Source organism: Vigna angularis, chromosome 4 (assembly GCF_016808095.1).
Source record: "Vigna angularis cultivar LongXiaoDou No.4 chromosome 4, ASM1680809v1, whole genome shotgun sequence".
NCBI classification, from domain to species: domain Eukaryota; kingdom Viridiplantae; phylum Streptophyta; class Magnoliopsida; order Fabales; family Fabaceae; genus Vigna; species Vigna angularis.
In genome coordinates this window covers 37,064,441-37,083,398 of record NC_068973.1, presented here as the reverse complement: position 1 = coordinate 37,083,398, position 18,958 = coordinate 37,064,441, and the positions used below count along the sequence as shown (strand labels likewise).

Genomic DNA, 18,958 nt, shown 5'->3' with positions numbered 1-18,958 from the left:
AAGGAGAGTATTACGTGACATGCTGACAGTGTAGTTTTAATTTACATGGCAATAAAAACGTGTGTCAATTATATTTTTTTTAATTTTTGAATTAAAAAATTAAATGTACATAGTGGAAATATAATTTAAGCAAGGGCAAAGTTGGAAAATCAAAGTGCCGAAAGCCCTATTCTCCTGTGCAATTGCAAAATTGAAATCAAATTGGGGAAGGTGAGTTTCAGGTTCTGGACGTTTGTTTCTTTTGCTTGAATCAAGAATTTCAGCGTTGGAAGCGCTTTCTTTTTCTATTCCTTTGCTTTTGTGGTGGTTTGCGACAACGCATTGGACATTCTTCTTCTTTTTCCCTTTCCCTCTTTTCTTGCGCTGATTCGCGTCGTAAGGGAGGGAGTTTCTTCCGTTTTCTTTTTCTGGTTTAGTTCTGGTTGCAGGGAGGAGGATGCGAAATCGGCGGATCACACGCAACGTTCATCACTCGCGACGGCGATGCCTCTACGGTTACGAGGGTTTCTGCGTTTCGTGGCAAGGGTTTTCATTTGGGGTTTTTGAGTTCTCTGTTTTCGCGTGTGGCCCGCGAATTGGGGGTGGTGGTTTTTGATTCCCTTTCTACAGATTGTAAAATGATTTGGAATTCAACTGTTGCAATTTTGGGGTTAGGTTATGAAATTGGATTTGGAAATTTCTTTGAAGGGCTTGAATTGGGGAATTATTGGGGTTTCTTTTTCTCTCCCACGAACCCTAATTTGGAGTCCAATTTTTTTCCCCAATCTGATTTCGATTTCTCAGTTGCAGTTGCACATAATTTTTTTTCCCAGTTTGTCCTTAAGTTACATGATTTAACATCTGTGCAATCCATTTTTTAATAAAAAAAATCAATTCATACTCGTTTTTTTAATGTCACGTGTGATTAATCAATACAGTCATCATGCCACCAAACCCAAACTTAATGGCCGTTTGTTCAATTTGACGGCAGACCCCTAATTGCTACAATTTTACACAAAAAAGGACTCAATTAAGACGCTGAAAAGAAAAGGAACCTATTTGAGATTCACGCCAAAAATAGGGACCTACCGAGACATTAAACATTAATTAAATATATATGTAATTTTATTTTATTTTTAGAATACTTCACATAATGAGAAGTTTTAAACATACTTAATTTGGAATTAAAGCAGTTATCATTATTTCTTTTATTAAAAAAAGGTGGAACTTAATTTATAACAACAAATTTTGCTACTCCAAAACGTGTTGTAAAAAATTCAAAAAACTTCCTACACGGAAAGCCCACTAAGTTTCATGCGTAATTACGTTGCATGATATCATCTTGCAAGCAGTACGCACGCTCTTCTAGAAGGTTCTTCCACGATAAATTAATTCGCATTTTCAAAACGTCAAATAATAATTATTAGCAAGTATCCATACATATTATTTCTGAACATGTTTACTTTTTTATTATAATTTATTTATATGAAAAACGTTTTTGTTGTAGATAAAGTTTAATAAAGAAATTACGAAATAATAATTGTTATGGATAATCGATAATTTAAGACTTAAGATTTTAGTAAAGTCACACTCTATTTAGGTATTTTTTTTTTGCATAAATCTACGCATACTTTTTATTACAATTTAAACTTTTAATTAAGTCAATGATTATTTATTAGTTTGTTTTTTAAAATACATCTCATATTCTAAAAAAATAAAATATAAAATCACAATAAATAACTATAAATAATTCAATATGTCAACTTCGGTACCACCCACACGGTAGATGAGTAAATTCACGTCAGATCATTTAGGATTGAAAATACATGTAAATTTCGTGTTTTCAAATAAGCTATAGTGAGAGAATTATTTAAAATAAAGTAATTTGAATGACTCTAGTATTAGATGGTTATAATTTTAATCTTTTGATTTTAATTTTTACATCACACAAATTTAAAACTAATCTTCAGTTCTCGTAATTGAAAAAAAAAACAAATAGGTTGATTTAATTCCTCCCGTTTTAAATGTCATTTAAGATTTTGTTTACATAATATTATATTGTAATTTTTCATGTCATCATATATTTTTTAACTTTTTTCAAAAATATTCATTTTAAGGATGTCGTTAGAGGCAAGAACAATTTTTTTCCACAGATTATACCACTGATGATATCATTTGGAGAAAAAGAAAAAGAACTTATCCACACGTATACAAGAAAAATCGACTTAACAGAGAATTTCGTGTATGATGCTAAAACATGTCGTTTTAGTCAGTGAACGGAATTTATCTGATTATAAATAAATATAAATAAATTTACCAGGAAGTTGAAAGATGTAAAGTGTGTTTGTTTAAGTCTAAATTTTATCATTAAGTTACCTAAAAAATATTTTGTTTCATGTTTCATACTTAAAAAGTTAGCTTCCATATAAAATTAGGATTAATCTCAGAGATTACACTGATTAATCATAAAACTACGTCGGTAAGGACAATATAAGATTTAAAAAAGTATGTAGTTGTCGGCCGTAAAAAAAGCAAAAGAAAAAACATACGCGCAAATTCAAGGAAAGAAAGGTTCTTCTAAAATTCAGATTTGAAGATAAAATTGACCCAGACCTTGACTTGAATCAAATACATTAATGGTAATCTTTTCGGAACTTTCCTTAGAAATAAATTAGCCAATTTGCATGCACAAAAACTCAAACTTTGCGTCTCACCAATTAATGAACACATGAGCCTCAAATTGTCCAACTTTCTTAAGATTGTCACAGACACTACACGCTAGTTTAGGTTTTCGTCTCTATCATTTCGCCTTTTTCTATTTTATCATATTTTCTCTTATTTAATTTACCAACACTTTATACAAGTGTTAAGTTTTTCGTATGTTAAATATTTTACGTCAATTATATATAAAATTACTTTACATATTACAAATTATAAACAAGGAAAATTACAACATAATTTTGTAAAAACATATTAAATTAAATTTATTTTTAATATAATATTTGTTTTTCAAATTGAGTTATTCTTTACGTTATGAAGTCTTTTATTGTTTTATCTTTAAATGGCTTTTCAGTAGGTTGAAGAAACAAAATATATTTAAAATATTGTTTTTGACTTTAATTCGATGTGACACTCTTAAATGGATTAGAATAAGTTTTTAGGTGAGGATCGGGAAAGTTTTTGTTCTCATATACAATACTAATATTTTATAATCTAAATAACATTATTAACATCAATTAAATATTTTCTGTTTTAGAGTATGAAAATTATATTTTAATATGTAACTTTTAATTTTCTTTATTTTAAAAGAGGTTAATCTATATGTAATTGATTGGTTGAAATAAATGTAAATAAAATGTGAATAAATATTGAGGAATTTCACTGTAGACATGTTCGAAGTTGAAACTACTCAACTTGTTTGGTTGTGTACTAAAAAAATCACCATCTCATATTTTAGTAATCTATCACTCACATTCAGAAACATTGACCTTATATTTTGTGAGACAAGATAATTGATATTAAGTTACAAACAATATTGTCATTATAAAATTCACATAACTTGAACTTAATAATTTAATAGTTGGTATCTTATATAGTAATATGCAGTTGTTCATTACATATTGGTCAAAATAACACAACAAAGCATCAATAAGATTTTGATCTGTAATTCTATAAAAACTTTTTAATTCAATTATAATATTAATTAGTTTTATATTCTCCCAAAACTTGTTAAATTGTATGGCTTCAAAATTTAATATATTTTATTCCAGTTGGCCTTGTAGTTTAATATATGAACATTAACATTGAGTATGAAGAGGGGCTTTTGTAGTTATGACTGGCTTGCTTCCACATAATTAACATTGAAGAATAAAGAAGCATTTAGGTATTAAGATTCATGTCATGTTTAAATTCTATGTAAATTCATTCAAATGCACAATACATGTATTGTCTCTCTTCAAATTGTTACTTATCTTGATTGGAGGTCAAGTCAACACGTGTGTGGTTCCACTTCTTAGGTAAGTGTTAGATATTTTGTTTCAACTAGTTTCTTATAATAATGTTTAAGAAAAAAAATACCATATAATGGATTTTTTATCAGTTAAAATTAATTTATATACAAATTAAATAATAAAAAATGGAAATTATATATAAAAAATTTAACATATGAATAATCTGATTTAATGTTTTCCTATAACCTTTTTCATGGTTAAATATAAGACCAAAATCTATCAATTTCCATACCATAAATCGACCAAAGTAAATAATAAAGGAATTAAATATCATTATTAAATAAAATAATAATTAAGAGTTGTTTTAAATTATAATATTATTTGTAAGTGTTATTCTCTTGGAACTTTTATTTAGAAAAATAGTCTTTCGGAACTTGCTTATAAATAACAACTGCAAAATTACTGGAATCAACTGTAACAAAATTTAAAAATTATTAATTTTATTCAATTTATATAATTTTAAAATTAATTTTTAATTAGTAGAGAATTTCTTTTCAATGGCTTGTACAAGTTTCAATAAACGACACTTCATTGAAAAAATTGAATGAACATCTTTGATAATGTATCTAACCATAAGATATTCTAATTTGAACATTTGTTCAAGGTACTGAGACCACTAGAACCAACATTTTTTGTATGTAAATATCTTCTAATTTCATAGTGTTTAATTATTTTAAAATTCAATTATTAAAAATAATTATTGTTATAATATAAAGCTGTTTATAGTAATTTAAAACATAAATTATATGTTGAAGATGTATTATAAATTTCAATTATATTATAATTTATATATATGTCAGAAATATTTATCTATCACATTTTCTGATTTGTATAAATTAAGCATTTATCATCTGTTAGATATTTAGTGTTGTATTTTGTTGAACATTAAAAATACATTCACATTTACATATTATTTTTTTAATATATTTTAAAACATCAAAATTAATATTTATATTTTGAAATCAGAAAAATATCACAGGAAAATTCAGAAAATTCAAATTCAAATGATAGTAACAGCATGCTAAGTCAAGGTCTTTAAATTTAATCATATTACTTACTAAATTAATTGCAATTGCCGACTATACAATCACTAAAGATTGTTCGTGTACATATAAAAGAAACCTTTATTTCAAGTTCACACTAATGGAGAATGATGGGGAAACAATTATTTTTATATATAGTTCAAAATATTTTATAATAAAATGTATTATTTAGATAATAACTTTGTTGAAAAATTGAATGTTTGAATTTGTATAAAATAATTTAATTACTTAAAATTAAAAAAAATACGAGAAGTAAATATATTCCATTATTAAATAACACAGTTGTTTTTTTATTTAAGAGAAAAGATTTGTTTAAAAAAATTACTAAAAGCTTGACATTGATACATGATGACCTTGTTCACATAACCCCATCGTCGCGTCACAAAGCTTGTGTTTTGATCATTTTTCCAAAAGATTCTTTCCATTTGCACCATACAAAATTTTAATTTTCAAACAACTAACTTTTTGTATATTTTCCATTCCACGATGTTTGTTGAACAATGTTGACATCTATTTTAATATAGTTTTTTCGATTAAAACTGTTAGGTTACCTCTGAAATTTGAAATACAGATAGATTTTGATTTATTTCATTATATCCCCTTGTTTTCTGGAAACTTTTGAGTTACTTATTATAAATTGTAAGTTATTTTGTCTTCAAATAAACATTTTAAAATGAAAGATGACATCTGTTTTACATATTCTCAAATTTCATTATGGTTTGTGCTTATTTTTGTATTACTATTTTTGTTGTTATTATATTAAAGAAGATCATATTTTTATTTTTAATCATGTTCGTAAGTAATGAATGGTCTAAATAGGATATATGTATGTATTTAGATTGATTATTAAATCAAGTTAAGATACTTACAAAAATAATTTATTCACATTTTAACTAATTAGAGTTCATTTTGTTATTAAATCACGTTATATTTTTTTCTTTTTTTAAAATAAAATATATAAAGACACAGTAATAATTTTGAAAATTTAGCAAATTTAGTGGTTTTGGTCGGAAAAGAACTAAAGTTATATATATATTTTTACTTCGATTCTCCAGTAATTATGATCCGCAAAAGTTTTTAAAAATTTTATTATTATTTTAATTATTTTATCTAAGCCAAGGGATTTAACTTCCGTTATATAATAATAAAAGTTATACATCGATTTCCTAATAACTAACACTGAATATTGCATGAAAATATTTAAAATTTTAAGGACATTTGATTTTGATTATTATAAGAATCGAAGTTATACATCATATTTTATTTCGATTTTTAAAGAACCAACACCAAAAGTCATGCACAAAAATTTAAAATTTTCTAAAATTTTGTTTTTTTTCTAATTATTTTATCTAAGAAAAAGGATTTGATTTCGGTTTTTACTATAACTAAAACATAATGTGTTGTTTAGGATTATTTTCTTAACAAAGTTTTTACAAAGGCATCAATATTTTCTATTTTCCTCCACTGTTTTGATTCTTTATGATCAATATTTTGCCGCCATCATCAAATGTCACCCTGTTATTGCTTCGTCGTTGTTTCCACTCCTTCATTCTCTTCTATCTCCTTTCCTTCGAGGTGTCTAACTCCATATATTCCATTTTGATTCCATTTTGAAATCACGAAAGAGAAGTTCGCTATATTTTTTTATTATTATTTGAAAGACTAATGAAGCTACTTTTTATTTAGGTTCTTCACACTAGAAGCAATTTATCTCTTGTTACTTCATATATTTGCTAGACTTCCAATTCCAACTTGTTTTATGCTCCGAAGTTCATGAATTTTTTTAATATTTTTTAAATATGTTTTTAATATCCTTTTGTATATTTATGTTAAAGTATGTTTTTTTCTTTATGTTTAATGTTTTTTTATGTTTGATATATATTGTATTTAGCGCATTTACTTGTTATAAGGATATCATATTCTGGTATTTAGATTCTATCTTATTATATGTGTGATAAATATAATGTGTTGTTTTGGTGTTGATTTTGTGATATTTTGTACATGTTTAATATAAAAGAATAAACAAAAACAAAATCATATCTATAAAAAAAATACTGTTAGTAATCATAATTAAAACATAAAGTGGTATTTGATTTCGATTCTAAAAGTTCCGAAACCTAATACTTTTTTGATTGAAAATATTATTTAACTTTAAGGATGATTGATTTTAGTTCTTTTAATAACTTGTTAAAATATCTCTAAAATTAAATATATATTTTTTTTTTTAAATCAGAAAGAGTTTAGACTTATGTTGTTATTCGAATCAAAATTTAATAAATATTTTTTATATTTTTTATTATTTATTTATGGTTTTATATTTATCATAATAAGATATTTCATTTTATCTCACTTAAATATATGTTGATTATAAAATCGATATTATTCAAAATAACTCGTGTCAAAATTCTTTCTATACTAATAAATGAATCAAATTTAAAAAGAAAATAGTAAAAGTTATCTTATTAATTTATTCAATAGTTAATTAATAGTAGAAATATTTAAGTTTGAGAAATGAAAGAAGAGAGAATAATAAGTAAACGGTAGAGGCAATTGCTTCCTATATCCCATTAATTGCTTCCTGAAATAAACAGAGACGATAAAGAAAACAGAGGTAAATTGTGAAGAAGAAGGTGGGTGAAAATTTAGGGTTAAATTAAATAACCCATGAGGTTATTATTGTCATTTCACATTGATGATGGGGTACAAGAAATTGGAGGAGATGCAGGAAGCACTTGCCAACGGGAAATTACAATGTATGGGCTAGAAGCCCGACACAGAACAAAATTAATGTATAGAGCCCATCAATTTAAATAGCAAGCCCTATGGGCCAAGCTCACATGCCCGCTATTACGTACAAATTACTATTAGTTAGAAAATGTCGGAAAGAATCAAAGAGATTTGGAATGCTGCAGAAATTATTTAAATTTTTCTATAAATTAAAAACCTAATTCATTTCTAAATAAACAAAAGAGATATGAAAATTAATCTTTGCATGTAGAAGAACATTTCATATACAACTTTATATCTTAGTTTTACGCTGAATGTTGGAAGTCTCACATCAATTAGAGATAAGACCAAATTACAATATATAAGTGGAGGTGTAAACCTCATCTTACAAGCTGGTTTTGTGAGGTTGATTTGGACTTAAAATCTACTTTCTAATATGGTATCAAAGTCAGGTTATAGTCTATATTAACGATATTTTTTGTTTCTTTGACATTTATATTTCACTCGTTGTCGGACCACTATAGGATCACCCAATTTCTACTATCACACTCGAGATGTTTTGAGTTAGGCTTAAATCCAATTTCTAATATTGAATGCAAAAATAAAGCCAGAATTTCGTACAAATTCAATCTTTAACAACAAAAAAAGAATCCTACAAAATTAATTTCACATTTCTTCGCAATTCATATGCAACTAAAAAAACATACCATTTTTTTTCAACACTCTTTCTCTTATTTTAATCATTTTTAAATAATTATGTACACACAAACAAGAAAAAATGAGAATTAAAGGTATAAAAAATAAAAGGTGAACACCCATCCCAAGCATTTTATATAATTATATATGTATTATGAGAGCAAGAAATAAATATAGGTATGGGTCGATCAACAAAACAATGCCATAAAAAGATATAAATTAATTTGAACCATCGTTTTATTGAATTTTAAAATCATAAACCTATTTATTAGTTGGAATATCAACGTTGTAGCCCACGTAACTTGAATGCAGACCATTTTAGAGTTTTGAGAGTATTTATTTAGCAACCCTTTTGTTCAATTCTGTATGGTTTATTTATATTTTTCCTATTTAACTAGTTTTCCAATTTAACTCGGGTTTAGATTCTCTGGTGCTATTAAAATAATACGACAATGTCATCATATGGATTTTTTCTAATACTTTACTCTCGAGAAGATAAGTCGCATCAACAAACAATGCTGGAAACTAATATAAAATGTTGTAGTCATCCTTATAAACATGACATCTTGTTTTATGCGACTTTCATTGTATGTTAGTGTTACAGCAACAGCATAATTTTAAGTTAAAAATATTACAGTAATCATGAATCTTCTTACAAATAGAAGATAAAGTCAAAGGTTTCTTGTTTGACATAACAGTATAAATAAAGAACACTTTGGTATAGTAACACTGGTGACTTATAAGTTAATCATAGCAAAAAACAAAAGGTCCTTTCGCCTTTTGATCTCTTTAATAATGGTGTATTACTGTACAATCGCTCAAGATATAATACAATAACATAAAAGTGAGTGTTGTTCTACTGCTATTAGTTGCTGAAAAAGAGAGATAGTGATGAGGGGTACGAGATTGTTCCGTTCGCTTTCATGTGCCGTGTTCCACTTTCCTATGCAAATCTTCACTACACACTGCTGTCGTTTTTACGAGAGTTTAAGCAACCTATAGTCAATTATATATGCAACTACCCATGATAGAAAGCATAACATCATCGGCGACAGGGACGATAATTGTAGAGAATAATGAGTGAGTATTTTAAGGATCGAACAATTATGTTAAAACGAAGTGATAAAATAATAGTTGTTAAGTGAAATAATGGAGGTTGGTTGGTGCATTCACCCAACTCAGGAACCTGAGAGCAAGTTTGAAATTTCGAAATACTGTGCAGTGTTTGAATGGTCCTTTCGGTGACCAAATTTCAATAAATTATAAAAGGACAGACATTTATGTTTTGTTGAGGTAACTGTTCCAAACGATTTGGCTTTCATCCTCATCTATTTGAATTCATCAGAAACTTTTGGGTCACTCCTTGCCTGCTTTCAGATTTGTGGGTCCCCTTCTTTCTATAAATTCTTTATCTTGGATGCTTCTGGTTCAACTTGTCATCTTCCCATTTGAAAATGCCTTGAACTTAGCTCATTTTCAGATACCCAATAATATACTAGTATTCTTTTTGTCATATGTAAGAATTGACCTGATCATGATAATTTCTTGTAATTTAAGTTTAAATTACCATCTGGTTACATGTGGCATGTATTTTTTGAACTCTGTATTTGACTAACAGCATGTAAGTGAAGTGACAGAGGGAAAGGGGGAAATTAATTGGAAACTGCACGAAGACTTTGAAGGAGACTCTCGATTTTTTCCTATCTTCTGCTGCATAGATAATATTAGACTTTTATACATTCTGGAAGAAACAAAACTAGAACAATTACACCACTGTCTTTCCTCTCACCTGCAATTTTATAACATGTTCAACATGAATTAGGAGAAAAGGGCGAGACCTCTTGTTAGGAATAAAAGAGGTAAGTAACCTAATACCATTCGACATGAATTAGGAGAAAAGTGCGAGACCTCTTGTTAGGAATAAAAGAGGTAAGTAACCTAATAGCAAACGGTAAGGAAGGGCGAAGTGAAGCCGAATATGAAAGGAGAAGTGATGTCGAACGGTACATGAGAGGAGAAACTGAACGGTAAGGAGGGGAAAGTGAGACCGAACAGAGGGACAGGAAAGCGAGGCCGAACGGTGTGAGAGGAGAAGCCGAACGGTAGAGGCTGACTATTTTACCACTTAAGAAGAGGCGCGAGAATGAGATACTATAAATAGTTTTTCTGTAACTCTATTTAGGAGGTTATTTCTTTTGAATATAGACTGCACATATTTGCCAGTGGAGGAAGATAGGCTTCCTTGGGGGAAATTACACTTGTAATTTTCTATACCTTACAAAATCAATAATACATACATACATACTTTCATTTCTATTGTTTGAGTGTTTGAGTGAGAAGAGAGTATAGAATTTAGGTTACTCGCATAAAGTAACCTAACAATTGGTCCGACCTTCCGAATCTGTGTCGGAGGGAAGAAGAGCGAGCGAGGAAGAAAACCATAGCGAAGAAGAATGGAGAGAAAATTAAATGCACTAGAAGGAAGAATGACGGCGATGGAGTCGTCAATGGAGGAATTGAAGGCGTCGATGCGAGCGACGACTCTTGAGTTTCAACGAGCTTCAGGACGACGAACTAGGAACCAGCATCGGAGCTCCGAAGGAAGTCATGATTTCATCAATGTTGAACGCGAACGACGACCTCCGAAAAACTCGGAGGAGGAATCGGTAGAAGACAAAGGAGAAGTTCGACAAAGTTGGAGGAAGCGCGTTGAACTACCTACATTTAAAGGTACAGATCCCATGAGCTGGATCCCAAAGGCGGAGAAAATCTTCGACCTCTAGAGCGTGACGGAGAAAGAGAAGATGAAGCTCGTCTATACATGCATGGAGGGAGGTTTGGCGAGCTATTGGTTCCGCTTCTGGCGGAAGAAAACCAGGCATTCGACTTGGAAGGTGTTCACCGACGATCTAACACGGAGGTTTGGCAAACTAAATCGGGGCTCCGTTTGTGAGGAGCTGGTAGCGGAGCGACAGGAGGAGAGCTGCGATGAGGACATCCAGGAGTTTGAAATTTTGGTGCCGCAGACATTGGAAAAATCATATCACTCCTCACTTTCTGTCTTTGTCGATCTTGGAGCTAGCGTTATAACTAGTGTTGAGGCTGTGGGGGCTACTGAGCGAAGATTAGATCCTTCCTCGGTGATTGATAATCAGTTGGGCCTTGAGTTAACAGTGTCGAACAGTGATTGCTCTCTTTATGACATAGTGATAGAACAAAACAATTATGCAGATGGACCATTTGATTCCAAAAGGGGCAGTTTTGTGGGAAAAAAGATTGATGAGGAGATTTTGAGCCATCATGAGAGGAGGGTTATGGATTGGAACTTTTGTCATTTGGAGTCTGGTTGTGTTGATGATGCGTATGGGGGTTTTGGGGGAGCTCATTGTATGATTAAAGGGAGTTACAGTTCCGTTGTTGAGTTTTTGGGAGAAGGAATTACAAATCCCTTGAACCACGTTGTAACAAATGTGTCATATGGTAGCAAGGAGGCTGGTCAAAGCTATAAAGTTAAAGTTTCTACAATAAATGGCAAGGAATTCTTTGGTAATGTTGTCCTTGTTACTATTCTACTTGACTGTTTGAAGGCTGAAACTATACACTTCTTCCCACCTTTGCCACAGTGGAAATGTTCTTTTGTTCAGCGTTTTGGTTATGGAGCTCTAAATAAAGTGGCTTTGGAATTTCCTAGTGTATTTTGGGAGGAGTTTGTGGACTGCTTTGGAGCAACAACTGAGGGAAAAAATAGTAGAGGTCATTGTTTTATGTTATGGAATGTCAGGAAAGCAGTTGGGGCTCCTGTCCTTATTGCAGTAGGGGTGGATAAAGTAGTTATAGATGGTCAAAACTGGAGCTCTTCTGATCATGTTAAACATGCATTGAAGGTTCCCCTAAAATTTTTTGAGTAGGATTCAGTTCCAGATATTATTGCCAATGTGGTGACTGATTGGGTAACCTGCCAAGAGCACCCAGATAATGTTGGAGGAGCGATAATGAGTGGACTACGAGAGTCTGCTTGCATCATTGACATAGTAAGCAATGGAAATTATTATATTGCTAAGATGGAGGGATTAGGAATCAGAGATAAACTTTATCTCTTTGAGTTGGGAAGTATGGATGTGATATTAGGAGTTACCTGGTTGGCATTCCGGGGAGAAATGAAAGTATATTGGTGGCAACTAAGCATGAAGATTGAGCAGGCAGGGAAGGAGGTGGAGATCAAGGGGGATCCCACTTTAACAAGAAGAGTTATTACTCCGAAGGCACTCCTAAGGGAAATAGAGATTGAAACCATGACTCTGGCTTGGAGCTTGAGCCAAGCTGAATTTAGGGAGGGGGAGACAGAAGAGAGTGACTTAACTTCTAATGAAGAAGGACCTACAGAGGGGAGAGAGTTGCTTGAAGCATTAAGAGACATTGAAGATCATTTTTTGCGATCTTATGATTTTGGAAAAGAGGTGACCAAATTGTTGGAAGTTAATAGAATTCAGGAAGAATGGAAGACAATGGAGTAGGATTTACCACCACCCAAGCCTCCAGACCTGAATCAGAGGACGCTACCGGAGAAGAAGAACATTACATCAAATAACAGCTCGCTGACTTCAACCTTGAGGACAAGGTTGATTTTGAGGGGTGAGGTAATGTTAGGAATAAAAGAGGTAAGTAATCTAATATCGAACGGTAAGGAAGGGCGAAGTGAAGCCGAACGGTTGTGAGAGGAGAAGTGAGGCCAAACGGTTCATGAGAGGAGATGTCGAACATTAAGGCAAGTGAGGCCGAACAGTGCGTGACGGTAAGAACGGGGGAAGTGAGATCGAACAGAGGGACAGGGGAAGCGAGGCCAAACGGTATGAGAGGAGAAGCCGAACGGTAGAGGTTGACTATTTTACCACTTAAGAAGAGGCGCGAGAATGAAATACTATAAATAGTTTTTATGTAACTCTATTCAAGAGGTTATTTCTTTTGAGACTTGACATATTTGCTAGTGGAGAAAGATAGGCTTCCTCGAGGGATATTACACATAATTTTTTATACCTTAGAGAATGAATAATACATACCTACTTTCATTTTTATTATTGGAATGTTTGAGTGAGAAGAGAGTATAGAATTTAAGTTAAAGTAACCTAACACCTAGGGATGGCAATTTTACCCGCGGGCACGGATATCTGCGGGTAAAATTCGCGGCAGATAGTAATTATCCGTGGATATTTACTACCCGTGGGTAACGGGTAGCGGGTATTTTAATACCCGCTTTTAAACGGGTCGGGTACGGGTAGTATACTACCCGCTCCGCAGGTACCTATTATCCGCAAAAAATTAAAAAAGAAATAATTTACATATTTTTTAATTAAATTTAATTAAAAATAAAATAAAATAATATTTTATTAGTTTAAATTTAATTAAAATTAAATTTTAATTTACATTTAATTTAATTTATATTATATATATATATATTTGTATTTTTATTTAAATTTTATTTTTAAAATGTATTAAATATTTTTTTTTGCGGGTATCCGCGGGTTTTAAAATTCACGCGAGTATTTTTTAAATGGATACCTGGCAGGTAGCGGATACATTTTTATTTGACGGATCGGGTTACGGATAGGCACTATCCGTACTCGACCCGACCCGTTGTTATCCCTAGTAACACCTGTACAGCCGTTCACATGAGACCTGTACGTTGGAAAAACATCATATGATAACATACTTTTACTAACAAATATGAATTAATCTTCCAAAATATGAATACTCAAGATTCAAATATTTGCAGAGAAAAAAGGTCTGCTTTTTGTGTCTAAAATCTAAAAGAACATTAACTAGTTTTCGATCATATTTAAAAATACCAATTATAGCGTCAAAATATATTATAATTGCTTTTATAATAACTCTCATATAAAAAAAATTCATAGTTTAAATATGTTTTTGGCCCCTTAATTTTCAGTGAAAATTGAAATTAGTCTCTTTTCAAAATTTTAGACTAATTTAGTCTCCAAACTTTAGAAATGTGTGAATTTAGTCCTTTTAACTAAATTTTTTTAGGTTTATTTGATGTTTCAAATGGGTTTCATGATAGCATTTGAGTTGTTTACACCATTTGACACATTTTTGCTTTAATGTTAATTGAGAAATGTGTTTGAAACATCAAATAAATTTATACATTTTTAAAATTTGAAGACTAAATTGATCCAAAATTTCAAAAAGGAACTAAATCCAATTTTCAACAAAATTTAAGGGACAAAAACATATTTAACTCCTATGTTATTTAATAATAAATGATTATAATTATGATAACAGTTCAATTATTGACTTTTATATTAGCTATTTTAAAAGTGGTATTTATATAATTTATGACTGCATCAGAATATAAACAGTTTTAAACTGCATAAAAAAGGTAAACATTTAGATGAACTGTGAAATGTGAAATAAATTAGTAAATCGTACTAAATGTTATTTGTATGTCATGTCACCATTGATTAATCTATTTTAAATTAACATTATATTTACAATTATTTTATTTTTATGAGTTAGTGTTACATGAAGAATTATAGGAAATAATAGTTAGGGAGACGGTAATGGCTTCCATATTCCGAAAGTAACAGCACCATCATAATTACAATTTTACAATTTATATACAGTCTCACTTTGAAAAGGTGCAAAACCCTACTTTCTAAAAATTAGGCAGGGAATAAAGACGAAAGGCGACAAACTCAAAGCCAAAGCAGAACAAAATTAGTTAGAACGTGTCACAGTATCTATCTGCCACACTAATTATAATTAACTAATTTAATTATACAGTGCTAACGACCTGCTTTTGACACTCCTCACCGTGACAGCCGGGGACGTTAACAGCGCACGTGGCATCCCCTTGCCACGTCCAGACAATGTCCTTCAGCGCGGGCCTAACGTCCTCGTCGCAAAACTTCGCGTATTCCAAGGTATCGCCTGAGGACTTCGAAAACTCCACCACGGCCACCTCCGGCGCCACCTCGAACACCTCCGCCGTGATCGCGAGCCGCCCCTTCCTTCCCACGGCCGTCCCCTGGAGCCGGATCTTGAAGTCCTTCACCTCGGCCACCGTGAAACTCAGCCCCCTGGCCGCCGCGGCGATCTTGGCCATAATCGACACCGCGGAACACTTGGAGGTGAACACCGTGGCCGTCTTCCGCTTGGTCTCGAACAGGCCCGAGAGATCAAAGCCCGATGACATGGAGGAGATGAACTCGAAGGCGTTGAAGAATTTGGGAACCTTGGAATTATTAGCCTCTTCCGTGACCGTCTCCTGCTTGTCGACCTGACACGTGTCGGCGACGGAGGACAACGGAAGGCCTTTGCGGAACCAGGGGACGCGCGTGATGGCGGAAATGGAGGTTCTCTTGGCAGGGTCCGCCACGAGAATCTTGGAGATCAACCTCTTTGATTCGGGAGAAAACCAGGGCGGGAAATCGAATTCTGCTCTCAGGACTTTGTTATACATGGTCATCAGATTCTCGTGTTGGAAGGGGAGAAACCCAGCCAGAAGAACGTATAGAACGACGCCGCATGACCAGATATCGGCTTTTGAACCGTCGTATCCTTTTTTTCTCAAGACTTCCGGCGCCACGTAGGCAGGGGTCCCGCACTGCGTGTGGAGGAGTCCGTCGTAACGAAGCTGTTCGGGCAGCGCAGACAGACCGAAGTCGGAGATTTTGAGGTTTTCGTCGTCGTCGAGGAGGAGATTCTCGGGTTTGAGATCGCGGTGGGAGACCCCTCTGCTGTGGCAGTAATCGACGGCGCTGATCAATTGCTGGAAATATTTGCGGGCCTGATCTTCTTTGAGTTTTCCTTTGGAGATTTTGGCGAAGAGTTCGCCGCCACGGACGTATTCCATGACGAAGAAGATTTTGGTCTTTGTGGCCATGACCTCCTTGAGTTCGACAACGTTTGGATGTCGCACCAAACGCATAACAGAGATTTCGCGTTTGATCTGTTCCATCATTCCTTCTTTCCGCACCTGCTCTTTGCTCATTACTTTGATCGCCACGCTCTCGCCCGTGCTTATTTGCTTCCCATAATACACTTTGGCAAACGTCCCCTTCCCTAGAAGCCTCCCCAACTCGTATTTTCCGAACACCGTCTGACACTCTTCCATACTCAATCACTGATGATGATGATGATGATGATTATGATCACTCCAAAACCACACCCACCAACATACTTTTTCCTCCTTTTCAGGTGATGTGCGGTGGATTCTGGAACTCCATTTGATTTCTTCCGTTCTCTGAAAGAAGAGAAGAGAGAGGGAGGAGCGTAATTGACGGAAGAAATAAGATTTTGATAAAGTTTGTTTAGGTTAAAAAAACGTTTAGAGGAGAGAAGCACTTATAAGTGAGTGATGGTTAACTGGTTTTAGGGTGTGGAATACAAAAATAAAAGGCAAGTGTGGGTGGAAACCATTGGAGAAGCTGGTATTTACTTTTTGTGGGGCTTGCCAAAACCCATAGTTTGATAGATAAATGTATGGCTCTCCCATAACCTCACCCATATCAAAATGGGCCATATTGCATTATTGGCGTTAAGTGCCATTTCCTTCTTCATCTCACTACACAAAACCCATGTTCTAGATCTCCTCATTTTATACTTTTTGTTCACTCATCCACTAACCACCTAACATCTATTCTCCAAATTGCAAATTCCCACTACTCTTTACTGTTTTTTTTTCTTAATCCAGGGCATTAAGATCTTAATGTCATTAAAATCTTCTTTACATTGTTTAAATTCTTTCAATCAATCAACTCTAGTGGTAAAATACTTTTTTTATACTTTTCTAGAGAAATAGACTATTTTTTTATGGCGACAAAGCTCATTTATAGCTGATTTTTTTATGATTTATTTGATGTGAATCTCATGAAAGTTAGGAGCAAGTTTTGCGGTTCTCATAGAAGCAACTAATCGTGAGGGGTTTTTATTTTTATTAATTTTGTGGTATTTGAGCAACGACTTTCTACTAAATGAGATTCTTTTGCTAAATTTGTTGACATTTTTCCTCCTTCCTTCTTCGTCTAATAAATATAAGTATATATTAAAAAAATAATGGCAGACTTTTATTATTATTAAAAGTATTCATGGTGAACTGAAAAATGTTTGGTTGGGCATGATTTGATGGTCATTACTTGTAATTCAATGAGTTAGGGTTTAGTTGCTTGTTGATATTGGGAGTATAATTTATTGCTAAGATTTTTATCTTTTATTTTATTTTGCAATTTGTTTATTTTAACGTGGCCTCCAAGGTTGACGCATCAACTCCGTGCGTCATAATACATACTTTCTTTTGGCTTAAGTACATTTTAGAATCTAGAAGGTCAAATTAATTTTATTTTTCGGTGAATAAATTCAACTAAGCTGAAAGTGTATGTATACTTAATTTTTTACTTTATATCTATTTAAATTCCATAAGATTACATTTTGATTTTAAAATAATATATTTAAAGACAAAATAAATAAAAAAGGACTTTTATTAAATGTTTAATAAAGATAAAAAAAGTTAAAGTGTCCATATATAATTTTTTATTTAAAAAGCATTCCGATTAGAGGTGGGGTAAAGGTGACGAGAAGAACTTCAAACAATCCCAAAAACCTATGAAAAGAAAAATAATGACAAAAGACAACAAATTTAAAATACTGATACTATCGGGAACAATATAAATATCTCAAGATCTACCTTATTTTATATAAAATAAATAAATAATATAATTTAATTGACTATTAAGGAAAAAAGTGTATATCATACGATAGTTGGGATTATCATGTCATTTCTCTCAAATTTGTAAAACAGCGTTACTTTTAACTATTTTGTAAAACTTTACAATAGGAAACTGGGAATATTAAAATTGTTTAATTTTATATTTACTGTTGATTATCAGCTTTACAACTTCTTTTTATATTTGTTTGTAAGAAATTAACTTTTATGAAAATAAATATTATCAAAGCATTACAACCAGTATATTCCATCACTTAAAATTTGAGGTTTATATTTTACATATAGGAATTTGCTGAAAATATCCATATTTGTCAATGAATATATTCACGAAAAAACATTGACAAATATACTCATTGCTACTTTTCTTACACATGTAACTATCGATATTCTTCTATAATTGTTTTTCATAGATAAACATCTCGTTAATTATTGACAAATTTTGTTGATAATTACATTAATTAATTAATTTTTCAAATATTTAAGATATTATTAAAAATATATATATTTTGGAATTCGAAACAATAATATTTATATTTTGGAATTCAAAACAATAAAGTAATATTTTTATTAGTTATTCTTTGAAAAAAATTATTAAAGGAACTATAATTATTATATTTTTTAGATAATTTTGAGGACGGGTAAATTTTGTATTTTATTTGTGATTTTTTATGCTAAATTAATGAGTCAGTGTATATGATTGAAAATTAATCTAAAAACATTAAAGTAATATTGTTTTTGATTTGTTGTAATAAAACTTTTTAATTTCA

General features: G+C 31.7%; 1 protein-coding gene across 1 annotated transcript; it reads right to left on the bottom strand.

Annotated features, from left to right (window-relative positions):
• Positions 1-15,015: 15,015 nt before the first annotated feature.
• Positions 15,016-17,011, bottom strand: LOC108331951 (CBL-interacting serine/threonine-protein kinase 25). Its single transcript, XM_017566989.2, has one exon. It carries the CDS (start codon positions 16,581-16,583, stop codon positions 15,243-15,245), a length of 1,341 nt encoding a protein of 446 aa, XP_017422478.1. The 5' UTR covers positions 16,584-17,011; the 3' UTR covers positions 15,016-15,242.
• Between the last annotated feature and the right edge of the window lie 1,947 nt (positions 17,012-18,958).

Coding starts and splice junctions, on each gene's coding strand:
- LOC108331951 (XM_017566989.2), bottom strand. CDS start 16,583: ATGGAAGAGTGTCAGACGGTGTTCGGAAAATACGAGTTGGGGAGGCTT.